This window comes from Hetaerina americana, unplaced genomic scaffold (assembly GCF_022747635.1).
Source record: "Hetaerina americana unplaced genomic scaffold, ioHetAmer1.1.p SCAF_5, whole genome shotgun sequence".
NCBI lineage: Eukaryota > Metazoa > Arthropoda > Insecta > Odonata > Calopterygidae > Hetaerina > Hetaerina americana.
The window spans coordinates 74,951,518-74,976,380 of NW_027287095.1; the positions used below are offsets into that span (position 1 = coordinate 74,951,518).

General features: G+C 37.7%; 2 protein-coding genes across 5 annotated transcripts in view; one reads left to right on the forward strand and one right to left on the reverse strand.

The window, feature by feature from the left end:
- The first annotated feature begins 3,977 nt into the window (after positions 1-3,977).
- Positions 3,978-12,577, forward strand: LOC139694117 (major royal jelly protein 1-like). The gene is made up of 5 exons (XM_071592546.1): positions 3,978-4,193; positions 6,463-6,931; positions 7,648-7,958; positions 9,162-9,356; positions 12,548-12,577. Exons 1-5 carry the CDS (start codon positions 3,978-3,980, stop codon positions 12,575-12,577), a joined length of 1,221 nt encoding a protein of 406 aa, XP_071448647.1.
- Positions 12,578-14,276: 1,699 nt separating this feature from the next.
- The window catches only part of LOC139694246 (influenza virus NS1A-binding protein homolog A-like), a 97,906-nt gene continuing 87,319 nt past the window's right edge, over positions 14,277-24,863 (reverse strand). For all 4 annotated transcript variants that reach the window (XM_071592701.1, XM_071592703.1, XM_071592704.1 and 1 more), the window contains 12 exons: positions 24,693-24,859; positions 24,353-24,540; positions 23,978-24,176; positions 23,008-23,196; positions 22,780-22,917; positions 22,181-22,313; positions 21,663-22,094; positions 20,909-21,154; positions 17,992-18,117; positions 17,157-17,330; positions 16,896-17,066; positions 14,277-15,403 (listed from right to left, as the gene is read on the reverse strand). In XM_071592701.1, the coding sequence (XP_071448802.1) occupies positions 15,216-15,403; positions 16,896-17,066; positions 17,157-17,330; positions 17,992-18,117; positions 20,909-21,154; positions 21,663-22,094; positions 22,181-22,313; positions 22,780-22,917; positions 23,008-23,196; positions 23,978-24,176; positions 24,353-24,540; positions 24,693-24,859 (2,351 nt within the window). In that variant the 3' untranslated portion in view covers positions 14,277-15,215. The remainder of the gene's footprint in view (positions 15,404-16,895; positions 17,067-17,156; positions 17,331-17,991; positions 18,118-20,908; positions 21,155-21,662; positions 22,095-22,180; positions 22,314-22,779; positions 22,918-23,007; positions 23,197-23,977; positions 24,177-24,352; positions 24,541-24,692; positions 24,860-24,863) is intronic.

Sequence of the window (24,863 nt, forward strand, 5' to 3'; positions counted from 1 at the left end):
TTCAATTTCATGTACCGTTCAAAATCACGCTCCGTTAACACATCATTCACTTTCGCAGTACAACTTCTCACGCCGTCCGTATCTCGTGCAGAAAAATATTTTTAATAATTAAAATAGTATAATAATCACTGGCGAATAAAGTTTATCACCCAGTGGCTGCTTTACACTTATTATTATAACCCCTGAAATTGGATGGAAAGGGCTCAAACAAACCTCCAGGCAGCTGGTTTCATTCAACAATAGTTCCGTTTAAAAAATTTTATTTTTTCTTATTAGTTTTTTATGTTCTCATTTTTCTATTAAAACTGGCTGTTTTTCCCTGAAAGTTTGGATTTTCGTGTATATATCTTTCCATAAATCTTCCCACGCTACGTAATTTTTAACAATTCTACGCCTTGCATACTCATTTTCCTTCTTTTTTTCCAAATCTCCCATTTCACCACATCCAACATTTCTGTAACACTATCTGTTCTTTTGTACCCTGCGAATACACATATTGCTACCTTTCGTTGAACTTTTTCCATCTTTTTCATAAGTCCCACCTCACATGGGTCCCATACTATGGTCGAATATTCTAGGATAGGGCTAACCAGTACCTTATATGCTTTTTATATTGGGGCTATGCTACTTCCTTTTAAATTTCTCATTACCCAATGAAGTACTTTAAATGACTTCCTTATCACATTAACTACTTACTTAGGCTAGAGCAGTAGTAAGTTAGGGCTGCTATAGATTTGCATTGGCACATAAGTTTAATTTTGAATGAGGAATGGTAGTACTTTAGGTGCTCAACAGAAAGAAAAAGAGGGGAAATGAATACTAAGAGAAGTTAAGTTTGGCTTTAGAAAGAGGAAGGGGTAAACTGTGATAATATAGCCGAAACGGGGTCACTGATAGCTATTAAGATATAATTGCCAGAATGTGGTTGTTTTTTTCTTGAATGTCAAGATGAGTATATTGAGCACAATCAACAAACAATTTGGAAAGGAAAAGAGTAGAATGGAGATATAAGTGATATGTCGGAAATGCACATGCTCTACATTACCACTCTACACAAATGCGAGTACCGGATGGAAAATCAGGATGGGCAATACTGAGCAGGGTCTATATATATATATGATATATTCGTCCGTTATTACCAGTGTTTATTTACTTAAACGCGGAGGAAATGGTAAGAGAAGTATGGGAAGGGGTGTAGATAGGAATGAAAGTATACGAGTAAATGAACAAGTCTGTTATATTTTCGGGTGATCGAACTTTAGACGTCCAATAAGGCAAGTATTTAAAGTCATTACTGAGAGAACGCATTACAGAACCAGTGTCATGGGTAAGGGATGGGAATAAATAATATGAAAATGAAGGCAATGAGATCCTTAAGGAACAGTAAGGATCAGAGAAACATTAAACTTGGAGGAAATTAACTGGAGACGGTAGACGATGTAAAATGGACTTAGTAGTAAGCACATTGAAAGGAGGAATGCAATAAGCAAAGAAACTTTTGTAAAGAGAGGTTGATGTAATTAATTCATTGGTTATTGTTGAAGGTAGGTTTTGGATGAACATAGGCTATGCAATGGTACGATGACACCTTTTCTTGCTTCTACTAACGAAATAAAACCTGACAACCGGTACAACAACTCTGTAGGACTTCGAGGACTACAGAGCAGGTTTGATTTCCCACGCAGGTAAAATTGTTCTCAGGACCATCAAGAAAAGGATAGAGAGTAGGGCAAATGATTACTTAGGGGATGACCAGTTTGGGTTTAGGAAGGAGAGAGACACACGCGATACCATTGCAGTAATGAGATCACTAATCGAGAGGAATATAGAATACAATCAGGACGTACTTGCCTGTTTCGTAGATTTCAAAAAATGTTTGAAAGAGTGAATTGGGAAAAACTAATGAGAAAATTGCAGAAAATAGGAATAGATTGGAGGGAAAGGAGGCTAATCCGCAACCTGTACATGTCTCAGACTGCTCAGGTGCGGGTGGGGAACGGGGAGTCCGGATGGGCAGTGCTAGGAAGAGGTGTAAGACAGGGTTGCCCATTATCATCGCTACTGTTCAACCTGTATGCAGAGGAAATGATTAAAGAGGCATAGGATGAACTGGAGGTAGGAATGAAAGTGGGCGGGGAATTCGTAAAATCAGTTAGGTTTGCTGATGACCAAGTTTGTCAGTCAGCCAAGGGGTTGCAAGCATTGCTTAGTGAATTGGAAATTCAGTGCAACAGGTATGGAATGAGAATCAATATTAGTAAAACAAAGGTTATGCGATTTTCTAGAAAGAAAAAGGCTAAGCTAAACATTAAAATAGGAGGGTAAAAACTAGAGCAGCTAGAATAGTTTACATATCTCGGAAGTGTTTTGGACCAACATGGGCAAAGTAGTAGGGACGTAAGGGGAAGAATTGCCCTAGGCAAAGAGGCTTTCACTAGGAAGAGGGAGTTGATGACAGGGACGTTGAGTAAGGATGTTAAGAAAGGGCTCGTCAAAGCCCTGATATGGAGTTTTGTTATGTACAGCGCGAAAACATGGTCACTGAAGCAGGAGGATTGTACACTGTAACACTGTAAAAAGGGATAGTGCTTGGCAAACGAGGAAAGGGAAGGAATACAGGGTCGCACCCAAAAGTGGTGGGACTGATTTTCTCTGGCGCGAACGGAGCGGTGGAGGGGAGTCTGCCTGGCAGGGTAAGGTGGAGGGGGCTCTTAGCAACAGACCAACACCAACCTCAGTCGCCTGCGGACTGTCGTTGAGTGAGGACACCGTTTTTGGTGAAGCAAGTTTTTTGTCCGCGTCGAAAAACAAAATGAATCTGAATTTAGAGCAACGTTATTCCGTGAAATTTTGTGCGAAACTCGGGAAGACGGCAACAAAGACCCTCGATATGATCAAGCAGGCTTATGGGGACACTGCCTTAAGCCGTTCCACAGTATTTGAGTGGCACAAGTTGTTCAAAGAGGGTAGGGAGCTCGTTGAAGACGACCATCGCTCCGGACGGCCGTCGACGGCAAAAACCGACACGAATGTGGACAGAGTGAGGACACTGCTGAACACAGACCGACGCTTAACCAGTGAAGAAATTGCAGACCAGTTGGGTCTGTCTGCATCCAACGTCCAACGCATTATTTCACAGGATTTGGCCATGCGCAAGGTGTGCGCCAAGATGGTGCCGAAAATTCTGAGTGTCGACCGACAGCTCCTGGCCAAATACGGCGTAGCCACGTTGCCGCACCCGCCCTATCCTCCCGATCTGGCACCACCGGACTTCTTCTTCATCCCCCCGATGAAAAGACAGCTCAAGGGACGACGTTTTGGCTCGATAAAGGCCGTTCAAGAGGCTTCGACGAGGGTCATCAACGGCATCCCCAAAGAAAATTTCCAGCGGGGGTACGGGGAATGGGAGCAACGTTATACTAAGTGTGTAGCAGCTTAAGGAGCATACTTTGAAGATTATTAAGTCGATGTAAGTATATCTTCCATAAAATTCTTGTAAAAAAATCAGTCCTACCACTTTTGGGTGCGACCCTGCAGAATAAGGATGTTGGACGGGATGAAGGGAGGAAGGAAGTACTCAGAGATGAAGAGGGACCTGATGTAGAGTAGGTTGCGGGATTGCGTTTTGTTAGGAGTCACAAAATATTTATTTGGTAGTTGTGTCCATCCAAAACCTACCTTAACCGGTAGATTACCTAATAAAAAGTACATACACACACACACATCCAGGTAAAAATTTAAAGTAAACGAATTAATTATTGGTGTACATTTAGCCTTATTTGTTCCATTTTATTGAAAATCATTGTTTGCTATTCAATTTTCCTTTGATTGCACTTAAGAAAAGAATCATCCACAGAATTCTCTCCGGAGTGAACAACCCATCTTTTCTTTTAGGATATACTCTAGACGTTAAATATCCCACTGTATTTTTCGCCTTGGCTCTTTTTCCACAATATTTTCTTGATAGATTAGCTAAAATGGCCCACGGTGTCCCGTGGACGTGGCGTTTGGCTCTTGCCTTGGCTCTGGCGGCAACCGGCACCTGGAGAAACTCAGTGGTAGCAGAGGAGGCGGAAAACGTCAAGCTGGAGGAAGTGTATGGCTGGAAGGTCTTGGACTACGCGTGGCCAACCGAAGAATCCAGAGATGAAGCCCGCATCAATGGAACCTTTATTCCGAAGAACAATATCATAGTGAGTACGGAAAATTCAATTTTGCAATTCCAAATTTTACCCCTGGGGTCCGTAGCCTGGTACTTCAAAGCATATCACACATAACCCGCTAAAATTGACTCAATGGGGGAATACTCCCATGCCTCTACCTTGCTTGTATATTAAATCGAAGATCCATGTCTGCGCTCAAGGTCGTATGGAAATAAAAACCATTTCACGTTTTCCACTTATTCATTCATCCTGTAGACGATTTTCCATGATATTAGACATTATTTCTAGGCCAAATATTTCATCTTACGAGGGGCTGATTTAAAAAAAATGCTCCCCTCAGATAAAAGGCCAGTCTAAGATAATCACTCAGGATTGGAACCTTGGATCCTCCCATAGATAACGGAACTCCACCTTACTATGACGTCCCAGTCTGTAACACACTTTGGAGAAATGCATTAAATATGATTGCACTCAACAACGATCTTTCTTGAGTAGATAACAAATTTTGAATTACGCATACTGCAGTTAAGTTAAATACGAGGTAAAATGAACTACTACATTTATAATTATTGTGAATACCCGATTCTCGTGCAGATTGATTAAGAATACGAGGATAAGATAAAAAGTGAATCTCTAAAACATGCACAGCAAATTACTTATTTGAAAGCCACGCTCCTGTGAAGTAGGTAACTTCCTCATGAATGCAATGCCAATCTCGCAAAAATATTTCACTCGCCACTGTTCGCGTTGATTAAATTTATTCCTAGTGCTAAGTATAGTGATTGTATGTTTCCATTTCTCGTTGGTATGGATTTAGGGGGTAGACTAAGATAGAGCTTTTGGTCGGATAATTAAAAACAACATTTAAATCCACATCCCCGCTGCGTCGTATTGTAATCCACATATCAAAGCGCCTTCGTTCTCAGAGTTAGTTTCATGCATTTTTCTGCCGTTTACGTGCTTTTTTCTCAAATTCGTGCCCAAATGAAGTGACGGATGGGACATTATTAAATATCTAGGAATTAATATGGATGCTGATGCTCATGTTTGTCTCAACCCCGTCGCTAGTATCGCATCCGCAGTCTCTTCTAATCAAGTTCTTCCAATAAAATGTCACATACTACTCGTCACCAGAGAGCAACAAAGGTTCCGCTAAAACTCACAAAGATCATTATTACTTGAATCAGGCTTAATATTGAGGAAGCGTTCCGTATTAAGAGACAAATAAATAATCATTAGTAATTTTCCACACGTATGCATTGCAGTATTTCCGGTATTAAAAATTGATCTACATCAAGGATACAACGACCTTGATGATGATAGGCAACGAAAATGGTACTTCCGTTTATTATTAATTAAAAATTGGCAATTTTCCACAATATAAAATTTAATACGACCGGTTTCATTGTAACTACATCATCATCGGTTAACAGTCATCACTCAGAGTCCAGTAAATATGCTGAAAAGCAAGTAAGGGGAGGGTAGTGGGAAAGGGGAGAAGAGGGAGGAAGGAAAGGTGGAAGGCAGTATGGGTAACTATGTGAGGGTGGGAGGGGAAGGGGGTGGGGAAGGCAAAGTAACTAGGTGCAAAGACCTTCAAAGTCCGGAGAGAACGTCGTAGCTGGATGGAGGGGGATTTCCTGTTGGAGGGTTACCAATTTTTAATTAACCATGATATTATTTATTTCTTTAATTTACCAATGTCATCGCGAGTGATCTGCCAATAAACTCTGCGATGTTCAAGCAATAAAATAGGTTAATTCTTTGGAATACTTAGGAATATTCTTTTTTTTGTATTAGTCATTTTAAAGGCACAAGATAAGAAATTATCGTACGTATATAGTTGTGGGCGCTGCGCGCCCACTAGGTTTAAAAAGTTTAAAAAGCCAATGTTAAAACAATAAGATGTTTTCCTCCGGCAAATTCAAATACCTGCGGGAGATGCCGAGACAGTTATCTAAACGGAGTCATCTACTAATGTGAGCCGAAGTGCCGTCGCAAATGCCAGAATGTAAAAATTCCAGCCCCAGTAAATGGCGTCACTTTGTGTTAATGAATTTAAAAAACTCAGTAAAACCCACAACAATTAATTATGTTCCCACACGGGCATTGAATCATACGAAAATGGTTCTTCTAAATCCTGTGCCCGACTTTTGCCTAAGTCGAAACTAAGGTAGGAATATAAAAAAAGTGTTGTGGACTTATGTTAGTTCGTTTTGTCAACAGCGGCCCGACTCACGATTTTGTCAATTAAGTGCTGCCTAAGCGATGTCAGACTAATCGACACATTCACTTTCAGATCAGTGCCAAGACTTGGGGAGACCGAATGTACATCACTGTGCCTCGGTGGCTTCCGGGAGTACCTTCAACCCTCAACTGGGTCCCTTATAACGTTAGCGAGTTATCCACAGACGGGGAACCTCTCTCGCCACCCTTGAATCCTTTCCCCAGCTGGGAGATGCAGGAGGTTGGCAACTGTTCGGCCTTGCAGTTCGTGCAGAGCATGGAGATCGATCCACTGGGACGCATGTGGGTCCTCGACGTGGGGCGGAGGAACATATTCTCGGGTTCCCCGGACAATAGTTGCCCCCCGAAGTTGGTGCTCCTGGATCTCCAACATGATAACCGCGTGCTGCACACCTTCACCTTCCCGGACGATGTGGTGTCGCACACGAACAACTTTATCAATGACTTAGTGATTGACGTGAGCGACGGAGGGGAAGGCTACGATTGGTACGCGTACATTTCGGACCCCCAGACAGGTCAAGGTGAGATCGAAGGCAAAACACACGAAGTGGTAAAGGATATTAAGAATAATTTAGCAAAATTAAATTTATTGGTCCTCAAGACGCGTTTAAGTGCTGTGTCAATAGCTGATTAGACCATACTTCCTCCGTTTGGGGCAATTCAAGCTGTACTTCATGTAATGCGTCCAAATAATCGTGTCCCTATCGAAAAGGAATTAATGAGATGCTGAAGTTTTTAGGTTAGTTTTTACTGGAAATTTCCAGTGTAACTCACCTTACCTTTTCCTAAAATTCGAGGAATGATTAAGACGATTCAATTGTTGATTGATTTGAATCTAGAAAAGATCGGAAGGGGGGGAACGGTCAGAATAGAATCGATCAGATAGAATCATAACTCTTCAAAAAGACTTATATTTGAAAAATTCAAGAACGCTAGGATCTTGAGTATTTTTGCATTTTGCTAGCAAGTCTATTCATCAGGAATTTGCAATATAAAGTATGTGAAACATCCAGCTTCAGAGAGGCGGAATATTAGGGTGAACTTCTTGAGATATCTCTCCGCTGTATTAATTTTTAAAATGATCATTAAGTAATTCATTTTCGGTCAGACGTCTGAGCAACTTTAACATGAAATAAAGCGTCTTCCGTATCCTAAGGGATTGGAAACAAGAATCCAGTAACCTTATGAGAAATTTACGTTTCTAATGGATGCGATTATTTCCATATTTTTCCCATAGATAACGGGGGTGGCATCGTGGTGTACCATCTGGGCACCGACCGGGCGTGGCGGGTATCCGACTGGGCTTCCATGAACTATGAGAGCGGAGAGGCGTCCGAAGTGTACATCGAAGGAGAAAGAAGTGTGCTGAGAATGAACGTGGATGGTATAGGATTGTCGCCATTGGCCGAGGGCGCCGACAAACTGTTTTACGCTCCCCTGGGGAGCTTCAACCTATACTATCTCCCCACAGCCATCCTCCGAAACCAGAGTGCTGAATCCTTGGATGTGACCAGGGCAGTCGTCGACTTGGGTCCTCGGACTTCTCAGGTGAGCAATTGACCATGTCGCGTGGATAGAGGGGGAGAGACAGGACAACAAAAACATGCATTTTCTCTATCCCACCCCCCCAACGAGTAAAAATTGTTCTAATTATAGTAACGATTTGCTTATAAATTCCAGTAATTTGGTGTATTTGGAGGCTTGATGCAGGAAACAAATAGCGGTCCGAATCGGTATGAATTTTATCACCCATAATTCGTATTGTCCTTTGGAAACTATAACTCATGGAGATCATTCTTATTAAGCATCCACTGACATAAGACAGTGGTTATTGTTGGTGTTGTGACAAGGTGTAAAATTATTCTGGGGGTCTCCAAGAAAATATGTAAGTCCTCCCATTGTACCTGTAAGCTTACGCCCCTGAACTGGATGAAAAAATTCATTGAAGCAAGATAATAGGCATAGATTAGAGGCTTTTTGAGATCTGGCTGTGTAGGATGGAAAAGGTAAAATGGACGGAAAATAAAACAAATGAAGAATTATTTAGGTACCCATGGCAGTGTGTGAGAGAGGATTGTCCAGGGAAATCCAAAGGAGGCAGGATCGGAGCACTTTTATTGGCAATGGGATTTTGAAGACTTGCAAAGGGGAGAGCAAGGTAGGGGGATGAAAAGAATAAGCATGTTGGGTGGAAGTAAGTATGTGGGTTTTAAGAAGAGCTTATTGTAGTGTGTGATGTCAATTTGCATCTACTTAGGCTACTAGACTTAGTAATATAGTGGTCTTTGGTCTGTATCCATCAAAAACCTTACACGGAAGACTGTCAAATAATAATACATGTTAGTATCCTGTCTAAATGAAGAAACAAAACAATTTTGTTCTCTTTGGTGTGCTGTAAACAATGGGCCCCTTTGTTTAGTAAAATCAGTAGCCTACAAGTAATAAGACCTCATTAGATAGTGTATATTTTGTTCCTGTATATAATAAACTGAATGGAAGTCATGTAACACTGCATATGTGTTAATTCCATGTAGAATGAGGTTGGACCAATTATTTTGTGATATCCCTAGGCAGAGATTACCTGAAAAGACGTTTGAGCAATAGCTATGCAAGAATATTGCTACTATTATACCAACTCAATTACCATTAAAATTGACCTACTTTAAAATTTAACAAATCAGATAATTTAAAAGTTGCAGATATAGGTCAGGTAACCATTACACATCTTGGCTAATATCATTTTATCAACAGGGTGGCGGAATGGCAGTTGATAGCACTGGAGCACTGTACCTAGGTCTTCTTGGCCAAGAAAGCATTGCTCGGTGGTCTCATGAAGCTCAGGTAACAGTGGGGGATCCCTATGAAGCAGAGGTGTTGGCAATAGATCCTGACCGTCTCCAGGGTATAGATGGTTTTGGCTTTGATAATGACAATAAATACCTGTTTGTAATAACAAACAGAAGTCAAAAGATGACAAGATATGATTTCAAACAAGTCAATTTTCGTGTGCTCAGGTATAAAATTCAAGTCAGATCTTACATGTATCCCAACTGAATATGGAAGGCTTAAAAGATTACAATTAATAGTTTTTACTTAAGTACGATATGGATGGCGAACTTAATAAAATCCTGTTTTTTGAAGCATCATTTGATACAGCACATTCAACATGTATTCCAGGTATTTCCTGTATTTAGTGTAGGGTATATATATTTACGTTCATGTTAACCTAGGTATAATTCAATATTGTACTTGTTCATTCTAAAATTTACTCAAATAATGGGAAGAAATATTTACAATGATCGTTTAAATGTATAAAACCACCTCTCGCTATTTACTTTTATTGGATCAACTTTGGTTTGCATTACCTACATGCATACAGAATATTGTATTATTTCACACAGGGTGGGTTATCCTGAGATTCAACCTGTATGAACCATATACTATTGTTTCTTGTTAAGTTGAGTGGTATTTATTTTGTAAGCAAAGAAATCTTTTAAAAATTTGTCTCCAATAAACGATGGTAATAATGTATTATTGCTCATTTCTTAGTCATCAAAATTAACCTCATTAAGGAGCGTAACTCTATTAACAATAATCATCAAAAGATTAGATCAGTATCAGTTAATGTACCTGGAAAGAGCATTATTCTCACAAAACATTACCATTTCACTATTTGGCTTCTTTGTTCCTGTTTTACAAAGTCATCCGTGCTCATTATATGTAATAGGGGTAACACATTCAAAATTTGATTAATCAAGGACAGAAATTTAACTTTCATGCTAATGATATTCCATGGTGCCTACTCAATATACTAAGTATGTCAATAATCCTGTGCATTTTCTTTTTCAAACAAACTCCTTTACAACCTATCAGAGAGTGAAAATGGGTAAATTGTCTCTCAAATGAAAGTACCCTTCACACAAACTTTGAAGGATGTGTAAAGAACATGTGAAAGAAGCATGGATTTGCACAAGATTGTGACTCCAAAGGCAGTAACAATTTAAAATACAGAAATTGCTTAGATGAAATATATATCTAGAACCTTAGAAGATCTGGGAGAGCTTCATTTCATTCCAGGAATACCATCATGAAATACCTAAATGCATCAAAAACTAACAAAATATTTGATCATCAACTATAAATGTGGTAATTGATGAAAAATTAACCTTTGCCAGGAATCAGCAACAATCACAAAATCTATCTCATAATATCAGTAGTTTTTAACAGGAGAATAAACTTTTTGCAAGATACATTTATAGTTCCTTGGACATTCAACTATAATTGCTTTCTTCAGGGGAATTGTGAGAATACAATTGAGGAAAGAAAATTCTGTTCACATTCATAACATTCTTGTAGAGGAAAATTATCCCATTCTACATCTAAACAACATGCCTTAAGCCACCATAAAGGCATGTGGTGTGAGGTGTTAGGTTACCACCCATAAACTAGAATAAAACCACACGCAAAACCAAATCACGTTACCTCTACACAAATATTAATATATTCGTGCACTCGACAAACCTTACACGAAATGTAAGCATGTAAGAAAGTACTTACATGCAACAATATTTATTAACAGGATATGTATGTTCAAATCATGCTGTAGAACTGTTAAAAAGATGGGTCTATTAAATAAAAAGAATAACATGGAGGTAGAAAAAAACAAGATATCAATAAAAATATATGCACTAAAAATTCTAATTATATCCTATGTGATTGCTGTCATGTCAATTATGATCTCCAATGGTTCAACGAAAAAACAACATTTTAAATATATCCGTTCTACAATAAATTTCCCTAATTTTACATTGGTGATCTGATCTACCATAGTAACCGGGGGTCTGTAATGGGGGCCTGTAATATGTCCTTAACATCCCCAGATAAGTAACCTGCCTCAAATTTACAAAGTAAATTTAACCTTTATTTTAGCCTATGGACCACTAGTGGCTCCCATCCTAATTTTTCCAATAGCATCGTGACACTGCTACCTTGTTCGTAAAAACATTTCACAAACCTACCTGCTCTACATTGCACTTACATCTAGTTCCAAAGTTAAGCCTACTTCATAAGGATCCCATACACTCGCAGCATGCTCAATATAGGGCCTAATGCAAAATAACAAAACTCCTTCACCCTTTCATTACAATTTCCAAGTATTCTTTTAATGAATCTCAACTTTTTATTAGCTATGCCATAAATTTCACTAATGTGTTTTTCCCACGACATATCCGTAGTTATCGTTACACCTAAGTATTTTACCAGTTCCATACGTGTAATAATGGTTCCCTGTATAGTGTGTTTTCTGGTGATATACTTTTCATACCAAAATTTATGGAAACACATTTAATCAAATTTTATTCTATCTCCCATGTCTCACTCCACTTTTGGATTGCATTTAGGTTATTAGCTAATGATACTCTATCTTCATGGCTTAATATTTCCCTATGTATCGTGGCATTGTCACCAAATAGACAAATTTTACTGGAAACCTGAGGTCATTAATGCATAAAGGGAACAATAGCGGACCAATAACACTTCCTCGTGGGACATCCGATGTTATGCTTACTGCGTCTAATGATACCTTGTCTAGTAAAACCCTTTGCCCATGGCCTGTTAAAAAGTTATTTATCCAAACTATTACACATATATCAATCCATTGCCAGGGATAAAGACTTAAACCAAAAGATTCAATTGTTCCCTTGAAGTGGTTTACCATCATGGCTATGGACTGATTTCAAGTATACTTACAATCATTTAAACTATCTAACATACACAGAATCCAGACATACACCCTAAGTATTGAATTTAAAAAGAAAAAATTAAGGCATCAATAGAAACCATAGTGTCAAAAAAACATGACGATTTGAACACTTAAGCTTCTGCCTGGGCTTAAATTACTATTTCCCAACAATGGCATTATGGTGTGTTTCCATGCAGGTGTTTAGCAAACTGCATGCACACACATGTAGGTAATGGGCAAACAAGTAGGAACTTTGATAATTAACCATGCCGATCAGTGGCATAGGCAGGGTTACAGGGACAAAGATGTTATGCACTGCATGTGTGCTGAATATTTACACAAATGAAGTGAGTGGCATTTTTAAAATAATGACCAATTTTCATGTTTATACATTCAGATAGTGTTTCCTGTACAGGAACAGGATTAAGCATTTGTGCACAAAAATATTTACGAGTCAATTACTTTTTAGATAGGCCACATTTAATAACCACCTACCCAGCAGTTCCACAGGGCAATCCCCTTCCAGTGCCTCAAAGCCATTATGATGGCAATGAAACCAGATTATTTGCCAGAAATTTCAATATAAAAAATCATTAAATTAATAGTAACAATTGCATTTACTGAAATTTAAACCGGCAAGACATAGAATGAGTAGGAGCCTCCTCCTAGATGAGAACTGCATCCATGACCTCTTGAGCGGTGGTTGCCTGATAATTACCAACAATTGGTTAGTATTACCTGTAGGCCAGCAATACCAGGGGCTATGAAATCATAGCCAGCCAAATTAGCATGGGGATAAAAAAAAACATTGGAGGTAAGCCTAAAACCATCAGCTTAATTTCTACCAGTGTTTTGGTTAATTGCATTTTAGGCTATGTATCTCTCTACCATTGAAGCAGTAGTTTAAAACAGAGAAGACTGAATGAGAACTCTTCACACAATTCACAATTGTCAATGAAAACAGGTTTTTTGGTTAAGTAGTACCCGCACAACGGAGTCCAAGGTTTCCATTCTAACATAAGCAATGCACGATCAATTTCATTTGAACTTAAATTGAAATAAGTTCACTGTATATACCATGTTTTCAGGCTTAACTTTGTGGTAATCTGTTAACACTGGAGTAAAAAAAATTTTTTCACTTTGTATACTTCCATAAAGTGAAAAAAGATCATATCTTTAATAACATTGATTATATATTCCCCATTGACCTCCCTCTAATTCAAGAACATGCCTTATGACTGTCAACTATGAACCTTCCTGGTCACCTCCAACCCCCCCTGCACACTCCTGGGACCTCACTCTCCCCACTTGCTGTCACCCATCTCCTGTACCAACTTCAACTAATGCAGCCACCACCTCTTTCCCATCTTCATCTACATCCATACAATTATATAAATGACCTGCATGAGTAACTTTGTACCAAAGAATAAGGCCAATGCATTGAAACTAGTCGTACCTAATAAAATCTTTGGTGGGAAGATTTTTTTAATGTGTTTATTACTTCAGTAAGTTCAGTGTACATCAAATTTCTTCAATGATCTGCTCATGCTTTCACTACAGATTTCCAGCATTGAAATTGGCTAGGTTAGTTAGAATTTATTAAATATTTACCAAACGCAGTGATTTTCCAAGCTTATTCTCATATAATCCTACCAACGCCAAAACCAAAGCATTTGCTTGGATACAATAAATTTATTTGGTTTGTCTCCAAATAGTCTTCTTACCAAAATTTCTGTTGTCTGAGATTTGCAAGTGCCATTCCTAAATTCACCACATATTCTATGCCATCAAATGTAGATGTGCCTATACATTATATATCACATGCAGTTACCTCCAAAAAAAAGTCCCATATTAATTACCTACACCATTCACAGGATTCATTAACCAACTCATCCATGTTTAAGTTCCTCCAAAGCAATACCCCCTGAAGTATCCAATTAAAAATGTCTATGTTCTTTGTATTCAGTCTATTGAGTATTTCCCCTCTCATAATTGTTTTCAGCAGGTAATATATTATTACAATAGTCCATGTTTACAAGTGTGATGAGTGTAAGGTTTAAAGAATATCATGTGGCTAACACTAGAGCAAGGAGGAAACAAAAACAATTGCAATAAAATGCAAAAACTCAACATCATCTCAATATATTTAATTCCTTCCTTTCATTGAGAAGTACAATAGACAAGCTGTTTCAGTATAAAAAGTATAACAATAAAGTCCAAGAACAAGATTCAAGGGCTCAAGACGTAATGAACTTCTTAGGCCATTGACCTCAATACAATATGGAAGTATTTTCTTGCATACTAAAATAATGTCAAATCATTTGACAGATGGTCTTCAAAATATAACCGCAAAAGACTTTGATAGCTGCAAGAACTCAAGTAAAAATTTTCAGTAACAAATGCGTAGTAAAAATGTCTTTATTTGAAAGTGCTTCCAAAAGTTCACCATACACTTCCCTTAATACCATTTAGTTAACATACACTCACACACACATACAAGGGAAGGAAAAGGACCTTGATTACAGGTTCATGCATTGACATTACACTGTATTGACTATTGCAACAAAAATGCGGCGGTGGACTTGCATACATGAAAGAGTATTGTACCACTAGCCACTTAATTTCATGTTACAACTAACTAGTCACATCAAGAGTGAACAACTAATATCCAATCTTGATCAACAAAAAAAAATGTCATATTTGATAAAACTTGGCATCAAGTAAACTTCATTTCCAAAGGAGATATAGTATTCCTCTCTCCACATACAAAAATCAAAGAGTAAGATCAAAGTGTAGTAAACGATGGAAAATTGTTGTTGTAAACAAAATAAGTGACATTTCTGTAACTGGCTTTCTTTAAATGAGGGCTGCACCAATGAAAGTCAGCGCTCAAATGCTTTACAAAAATAAAAAGGATTTACAAACCCTATCGTTAACATTTCATATTCCAAATGTTTCTTAGAACAGATTCTAAGGAAATTTTTATGGAGAGTAATAAAAATTATCCTATATCATTAGTCTCTCATACATATCTTCACAACATCTTCACAAAAAAAGCACAACTTTTATGTGCTAATACCATTACTTTGCTCGCCATTTACTCTGGGATGATTCTCGTCTTCAGGCAACAAAAGGCCTTTGGTCCCTGGCCTCAAGTCATCAGCAATCACTGTTGAAGTGGTCTTGGGTACGAATGTGGTCCATTCGTCAGTATTTTCATCCAAATACTCAAAACTATTGAGGAATGCTTTTCCTACATAAATAATAAATGGTAATATTAGTTAGGTTTTTGTACAATTGAAGAATTTACATTGGAGATATCCTACTACAGTGAGAGAGATTTAGATGCTTTGTACATAAAAAGGTTTGTAATACTAGAGTTTCTCAAGGTTTTGTCATCGAGTTACAATTCTAACCATGCATAATATTGGCTTGAATACATGATTTAATTTGGAAAATGTTTCCAATCCCCAAAATTACAATCTGGGCTTCTAATTAATTTCTTGTAAAGGCTGAATTCGCTGATTGCCTACACAATACACCTGTAATAAGCACCAATTTGCCATTCCAGCACGACAATTGAAAATACAGCAACTTTACAAGCCAGATGTATAATCATTCTTTCTATAACAGCGCCTTGCTTTGACTCAAATATACCTAAAAACATTTCTACTATGACTACCTCCTTAGTGATAGTATGATTTATTTCCACCATGAGTTTTTTTGGGTTAACTATTAAGTAAATTCCAAGAAAGGCATCACCCCTGATTAAACATATACCATGAAAGTTTAGTTTCTAAAAGTTAAGGCTTAAATGACTAAAATAGCCTCTTTTGGTAACTCTATCAGGATGTATAAAATATGAAGCACCCTCTCAAACCTACTTCTAATAACCCAGGGAAAACAGATGCATCATTTCATTCAACTAACATCTTTAATTCAGCAAGGGACTGGTTTACACATCCTAAATAATTGTCAATACATTTTTCGAAGAAAATGGAACGCTTCTACAAGAATGTTTTAAATGCTAGTATTTTGGGTAATTCAGAGTTTGGTAGTACATTAGAAGAATTTTCCATTTACAAGAGAAATGATACTACAACAATATTCTAATATTAATTGAGGAAACATACTTAAGAACCAAGTTAAGTTTTATACACCTTAACATTTTCACATTCTACTGAGAAATTACATACCTCGATTATATGATAGACAGTATTTCATTACTGAATTAGTGTTTCCCACCTTTTGAATTGTGATGTGAAGGACAAACAACTACTGTGTGAATGTTTATTTGCAGAAAAGAATTAGCATTGACTCAAAAATTGTCCCTACTACATACTAATAAATTATGAATTTGAATATTCATGAAATGCCAATACAAAATTGTAAACTATTATCTCCAAAAATAAATTTTTACTATAAAATTCAGTCTAAACATGAGCCACAAACATTTATTTCTATGTATCTCTCTACCATTCCTTGAGTAAAACCCCAAAATCATTCACATTACCTATATACCCACAATTAAAACTCACTTCATCTATACTAAGCAAGAGGTTTCCAATAAAACGAATAAAAAATGCTTTTATCAGGATTAGTTATCTTAAATCAGAAGCTTAAATATAATAGTTTCTTTAAAATACATACATTAATTATCGAAGACTTCTGTGATGATTGCATACATAGTAATTAAGAAAAAATAGAAATTCCAAAGAGAATTATTCTTATCCAATTAATCATACCCGAAAAGCCACCGACAGCATACAGACGGTCGCCAATAACTGCCACTCCAACATTGGCACGTGGGGTAGTCATGTTAGGTCCTGGAATCCACATCTGCTTCAGAGGATCAAATATTTCAGTGGAGCACAGAGACTGGGTGCCATTAGAACCACCAACAACATACAGCTTGCCTGAACAACAATAATAAAAAACTCATCATTGCAGAACCATGAACAAGTAGTCTTCAATTTCTAAAGCCATGCAGCAGAACTGAACCGTACCTTTAAAGATGGCAACACCACAACCTCTCCTGGCAGTAATCATCCCCTTAGTGAAGCTCCATGTATCAGTCGTTGGATCATAAACTTCAACTGAGTTGAGGCAATTCCATGCATCACAGCCACCTGCTGCATACACACGCCCATCCATTGAGCACACGCCAGCTTGGTATCGCCCTACAATTACCAATATTATACATAATTACCTAAATGAAAACAATGGAAGATGATGAAATCTCTCTTAAATACCATATGCTTTTGCAAATTACTGAACTATAGATGCTTTGAAACCAAATAAATTTGTTGCCAACAAATTGTGATTTCCTAAATTACCCTTCCAAGAGAAATCTTTGACAATTCCTTGAAAGGTTTACTCTCAAAAGTCACTCGACATAATTCTGTGATTTACTCGTAAGAACGGATGCTTTATTGAACTATCTTGATATAATTAGGAGGGACATCTGAGGAGTCAAGGGAGTGTTTTTAGTAAAAATACAACATTGAAAGTTTGAAATGCTCCACGAGCTAATAAAGAATAATAATGACTGGAAATAAAACTATCACTCTACATAAAACAAGATGTCACTTTCCTTTCCCAAGATTGAAAGATTCAAAGAAAGGCACAACAAAGAGAGTTATGAATTGAGGGATGATGCACTTGCATTAAACCTCTATATAATTTTCAAATTAATAAATTTTACACTCCTATGAAAAATAATAGTTAACACACAAACAATCAGTACACAACATGACATTGTTGCGTGCGAAACTAGATCTTTTTGTGCTTCACCAACAGCACATTTTATTATTCATAGCCAAATAGAATATAATCACTCACCTATTTGTAAGGGAGCCAACCCAGTCCACTGTTTAAGCGTAGGGTCATAAGCTTCACACTGCTTAATGCCCACCTGGCCATTCCAACCACCAATACAGTATATCTTCCCCCCGAGCTCACAGACTCCTGAAAGCATACAAGAAAAGGGAGAGGGAAGGGATGATATAATTAGAACGAGGAGTCAACAAAGAGGTTTTCTTAGTTTCACCATATTACTCACAAGAGGAACTAAGGGAAAAAATAAGGAAGTGGGACAATAAACAGCCATTCCGCACACCTTATGCTAATGAAAGACCGCTTGAAATTGATACAACTTTGTGCTTCCTAAAAATCAATGAAGACCCTTTTTGTTCAGCATACCCTGGCAACAAACACGTTGGCTACACGTGACTGAAATTTCCATCAACATAATACAAGAAAAATGCCACTGATAAGGATGACCAAAAACGGGTCGACATTGTTTTTTCAGCATACAAGTAATAAAAATGCATGCACGTGAGAGAGGAAGGGCCCATTAATGTACTTTCAGTGTCAATTATGAAGTAATAATTAAACCCATGCAGCAGTTTCCCAACAACCTGTAAACTAGCATCAACTAACAAGCTCCAATGACCTTGCTAGAGTGCTTCAAACCCAACAACTCTTGCACATGGTACAAAAGAGGTGGGCCCTCACAAACTAATCCAAAATAGTAACAGGGAAACATGGTGATCGATCGTGAAGGCTGCCATTGCAGGAGCTATGTCTGCCATCAGCCAGGAAGGCAGCCAAAGGCCTTTATCAAGGGCTTCTGTAATTGACACAAGATAAAACTAAACTAAAAGAAAACAAGAGTATAGTATGCCATAGTAGGAGACTGCTTTGGGTCAAAACTACTACAACAACAAACAAAAATGCCCCTAGTCTTTTTACATAATTCTTAGCATATGGTTAAAAAAACATTTCACCATACTTACCAAGTCAGGAGATAGTAATTCTGGATATTTTGTGTTTAATCGAGAGAGTCCTAGAAATAAAAATCCCTCGTCTCTTGTGTGAGTAATGATAGAGTGCAATCCTGAGCAGCTTATATCTACAGAATTTTGCCGTGGATTTGCTAATTACACATTTCCACTACCCACACTTTTCAAATTCCATCCAAATCCACAATCCAAAATCCACAAAGAAAAAAAAGAGGAAAAGGTATCCCTCAGAGTGAAGACCAGCAGCTCTGGGGTCACACTCTACATCACAATTGCATTCTTTTTTGTGTATGCATGTGTGTGGCAATGTGCGCGATGATGTCATTTTCTTCTCTGGTGGGACAGTGTGCCTGCCCACCATCTCCTTCAATCTCCACCACAACACGTCACAGCTGAAAACAAAATAAGACAAAACTTTAAATGCTTGCTAGGGTTATGCATCCATTCAACACACAAATTCACCACAGGCATACTTTTCCCAAACATGCCACGGCGAGACTGGTCCCTGCCAAATCTAGATGGAATCTCTCTTTCTCATATACAGCATATCCTCGATATAAAGCAACTCTTTAAAAGTGTACTAACTCAAACTTAAAAAAAACTTGAGTTTGATTTTGGGCCAAGGCAAAATTTCTGAAAATCAAATGAAAACGGCCATGAAGAATAAAAACAAAATTAATGAGTGAGATACCTAGATAAACTTAAAAATTTGGCTGGAATGAATTCTGCAGATCTCCATGGTTTATGAGCATACTGAGGAGACAAAAAAAGGCTCTGGAATGCAAGTCCAGTGCATTTCCTCCTCAAGGCTTGGTTGAAAAGAAATCCATGTTTCCAGAGCCCATCCCTGAGATGCAATTTTTGAAGTAAATAAAGTGAAAGAAGTAGAAAGAGTGATACCATTAAGTGACTTGGGAAGCTAATTTCTTGGAAGACAAGGAATGAGTGTTATTCCCAAATAAAAAATGTGCGATCCACAATATTTGCATCAAACGACAACAGTTGACTAGCCTGAGCAACAGCTTTTGTATTTTCTACAGCTGCAGACATATCAAAGCTTACATCAATGCCAGAGATGAGTCAAACATGTGGACTTATTGGTTTAATTCAAAATTATGATCCACTATCCATGTCAATGTTCTTCCTTCATCTGTAACCCTAATAAAGCATTATGTCGAGGATATCCCACATTCATTCCCATTCTTTCTATCCTCAGTTCAATTGTCAACAGCTGCCACAGTTGCTACTGAAAATACGATTTCAACGTGACTAGATTCCTCACAATAGGCTGCAAGGGTGACTTCCTGATCAGCCAGTCCTAAAAATGTGACTACCAACTGGTTAATGACTGGATGAGATATGCTTAACATTTAACAGAACCTCCGACAAAATCACATTTATACATTTTTGAATAGAAATAAAAAAAGCTATGCTGACTGATTAAATAAATAGGTAAATAAAATTGAAACGCAATAAAATCAACAGGTCTTGCATAGATTAAGAGATGGATACGAATATCAGTTATTGTATACCTTACATTTTATTGTTGCTGAAAATGTGCATGAAGTCAGCTACATCACACACAATGGAAATCATTGGAAAAAGTGCATGGAGGAAACCACATTAATACGAAGTCCTAGGTTTTGCCATGCTGAAAAACAATGGAAAAATATTTGACTTGCACTTAATAACTTGACCTATTTCGGATACCTTCTCCTCGTGGAAATACCCCATAGCAATTTAATCAGTGGCATTTCTCTCAAACGATAAATTTAAGACATCAATGGAAATTGCTTTCATTAACTCTAATTTGTTGAAATTAATCAATTTAAATACCTTTAATTAAACAACCCATTGGTAATTAACTCTTCCATGGATGAAAATATGTTTGATGCAAACCAAATGATTAAGTACAACGCATGTTGACCATTAAGTAATCAACAGAAATTACTGACCAGCATTGGATCTAGCTAAAACCATTGAAGGCAATCGTCCCCAGCGACCTTCCTTTGGGTCATACACCTCAGCTGTGTCCAACTCTGTGGTTCCATTGCTGCCACCAACTGCATAAAGCAGGTCCCCAGCCACTGCTACTGCAAACCGGCCTCTAGCTTCCCTCATGGGTGGTAGAGGAGACCATGTGTTCTGAGCAGGGTGATAAACCTCAACACAACGAAGGCACTCCCCACGATCATATCCTCCTGTAAAGGCATCAAAAGAGATTTTATACATTCAATAAAATTCTTTGAAGTCATATTTAGACTAAAATAATTCTTAGCCAATCATCTCTTCAATTGCTTTTCCAAAAGAGTAAATTCTACGAAATGACTAAAAAATATTTAATGAAGCAGTGCACTCTATGGATGGGAAATATTTCCACTGTCACATATTGATCATGAGTCATACCAATGGGGGTATTTGTGTCATTGAAACTGTTAAATGTTACTTGAAATATCACATAATAGTGATATTTCAAGCAATAATAAGTTCCCAATGAACTTAAAAAATATTCTACCCAACCATGTCATCTCCCGTACCAAGACAGTTATCTGTTACAGCAGAAGCAGTCTTTGTCATCAGTTCTATGCTCACGTAAGAATGAACTATCACCACTGCAATAACTTCCACAATACCATGACATCCTGTGGATAGTAAAATGATATCCGCAGGTAAAATTCAGACACCACAACAGATATTTTATGCACTCACCACAAACAAGGAGGGATCCACCAAGACTTGCGCATCCCACGGCACATTTGACAGAGGCCATATGAGGAAGGGCACAGTACAAATCCGGTAACTGCCCTACCCCTCCTTCTATGCACTCTCCATTCCTGTCGCTGGCAGTCTTCCTCTTTCTCCTCCTCTGCTTTCGGACCTCACCTTCCTCCTCTTCATCTCCACCTTCCCGGCATGATTCTGCACTCCTCGACTCTTCTCCATCAGTCACTCCATTCACATTTGACGGTGATTCCACCTCCACTCCTTCCCCTTCCTCCTCCCCTTCTTCCTCCTCTATTGTGGCTGGTGGTGAGTCCAGAGTAGAAGTTGGGGAAGGACTAGAGGGTAGGTTTAGCCGTAGGAGAACAGACATTGTAGTGAGGCAGCCATCAATTGTGGCAAGGGCAAGAAAGCTGTGGTCTGAAAAGCAATCATCAATTGCTATTAGCATTACTTAAGAGAACAGAAAAGAGTTGCATACAATTGAGCTAAAAACTTCATATTACCATGCACTTTAACGGATGCAATGAGCTTCCATTCTGCTTCTGTTTGTACCTCAACCCTTTCATCTCCACTAATCTCCCTTGAGTACATTATAACTCTAGGTTTGGCAGGCTGTAGAGGACCTTTCCGGCGACTCTGAAATAAAAATACAATTCATATTATTTTTAAAGGCCAGAAACTATCATTCAATTGCAGAAATTAACATGAACCATTTTAAGTATCATTCCTTTGACTGGCCAATGCATAGGAAAATTAAACCTAACCTACGTATTACCTATTTATTTAAAATACTTTTCACTACACACTACAAGTGATAAAATATTTAAAAATTATTGCAAATCGAAACTCTCCTAAAATAAGGAGTATACATAGAAAAATTTTTTTATATTCACTATCATTACCAAGCTGTTATAGGGTAAGTTTCAATAATGCGGAAAATATTTCTTTTTCACTATTATCATATTTAAAAAAATCATAGAATGAGAAAAAATATTGCATTAAAATATTTAAATAATTTAAGTTTTGGGGAAACAGACTCGCAGGGGAACAATCATGGCAAATGAAAATCAAACAATATATTTTTTACTTCTTCAATACCAACCTTTGAGTTAATTTGAGATTTCTTCTTGATGGAGAGCTTTTTATAATCTTGCACCAATTCTGTATCACTCACATCACCTGTGGGTAGTTCACTGCAGTCTTGCAAAGAATTGTCCATTGCCAAATAAAGCAAATGTGTCTGGAAATGGAGGTGAAAATTATAAATACAGAACTACTCATAATAAATTTGCATGCCTACTTGTATACAATAATGAGTACACATGTGTACCTTGTCAGTGAGGGCTTCCATTCGTGCAGGAGGTTCTTCTTCTTCCCAATGTTGCCGGATCCAATCCAAGACAAGCCGACAAAGGGAATCACTGCCCACCAAAGACATCTCCTCCCTTGTTTGATGGAGAACTTCGATGCGGGCACAAGGCAGAGTGGAGATTGCAGGTGACTTGTAAATCTGGGAAAACTGCAATGGCAATAAAATTGATATAATGAAAAATTTATCTGCAAAGGATCGATTTATCAGTTTTTAGGATATCGTCGATTGTACCATGGAACAACAGCAGAAGCATTATGCTTCAACCTAAAAGCAATGTGTGGAGCCCAGTAATGAAAGCTGAAGAGTGTTAAAATATTTTCCCAGGACATAGAATAAAGGTAAGGGTGCAAGCAAGATGGAAAATAGATAAAATAATTGTAGCGTCTGTAAACTAATGTCCTGAACATGATATTTTTACTTGCAAAACCGCATTACATTCGTGAAACTACAGTAATTATGGAGTTTATTTCAGTAAACAATGGACTAAAATCACAATTTCAAAGAGGTGGCAAAAACTAGACCAAAATAAGACTTAAGAAAAAAGAATGGTATGCCTGTGTGAACAAAGGCGCAACCTATTTTTTTTAAATTGGAGAAAACATCAGTTCCTGGACAAATTATAACATTCGTTGATTAAATACGTTATAAACAAATATTTCGTAAAGAGGGGTTTTCGGATACATTCTCCAAGCAAATCTGAAAGTGCTAGTTTTCCCTCATCGAAAAACAATTGAGTATATTCTAAAGGAATAAAAAGGATCCAAATTATAAATCGCCGATGCCAATAAGTCAGCACGAGAAAACAAATGTAGGCATAGGAGACGACAATCATCCGATCTTAACAATTTCTGCACATCACCTTTCATATAACTTGAAAAGTTAGTAATATCACTAAATATATTGAAATGGAGAAAAACAGCATATGTACCTCTTTAGCAATAAAAGCGTCCACTTTGGACATCAAATGGTGGTTGCGGCTGATTCCAGGCAATGAGCGTATCTCAATGCAATTTCTAATGTCAAGAGCTCGAATGAGATGCTGACTGCATTCTTGGACGACCATATCCATTTTCAGTTGCCGCGCAGCGAGGTAAACACTCCTGACTTGGTGATCTGGTACTTGTAATCTGGATAGGACATAACAAGCAACACTTGGTAGAACGCGGTATTTAAAAATACGGAACGGAGAAATGAAAATAATATTCTTTAATAATCAAGAAAGTTTCTTCTTAATGAGCATGAATCGGCCACTAAAATAGTTTAATTAAAAAAACTATACTTCTAAAATAAAAGAATTACTTACCTGGCAGTATACGCATAATCAATTAATTTTTCAAAGGCATTTTTATCGAATATCCCATTCAGTTTGTAGGTTATGATATTCTCTCGAACACTTCCTTTAGATTCATCATCAGCAGAAAATAATTCAAACAAATATGGGCTGACACTCGCCAGAACAGCTCTATGAGAGTGTATTTCTGTACTTCCCACCTGACAGGAATAGAAAATGATTAATAATCACAGCCTTTACTCATTAACTCCAATTACTGCGAAAAATAAGTTGCTCGCAAAAATTAGCGTAATTTATCATCGTTTGCGGCAACAGTAAAAATAGCACATTATCATTACTACTTGGTACTCACGTGTAAGATTACATCACAGAAGTGTCTATTTTTTCTCATCATGTTCAGGGCTTGAAGGGTCCTGCCGAGGTGTTTTTCATCCTCAAACACCAAATCGTTGACTGGTACTTGCTCTATCTGATGCTGTTCAACCATTGTAGAGTGACCCTTGGAGTTGATGGTTAACTCTGT

Excerpts from the sequence above, each read along its gene's own strand:
- LOC139694117 (XM_071592546.1), top strand. The coding sequence starts at position 3,978 with ATGGCCCACGGTGTCCCGTGGACGTGGCGTTTGGCTCTTGCCTTGGCT. Across the intron at positions 6,932-7,647 it reads GGACCCCCAGACAGGTCAAG|ATAACGGGGGTGGCATCGTG; the intron begins GTGAGATCGAAG and ends TTTTTCCCATAG. Across the intron at positions 7,959-9,161 it reads TGGGTCCTCGGACTTCTCAG|GGTGGCGGAATGGCAGTTGA; the intron begins GTGAGCAATTGA and ends TTTTATCAACAG.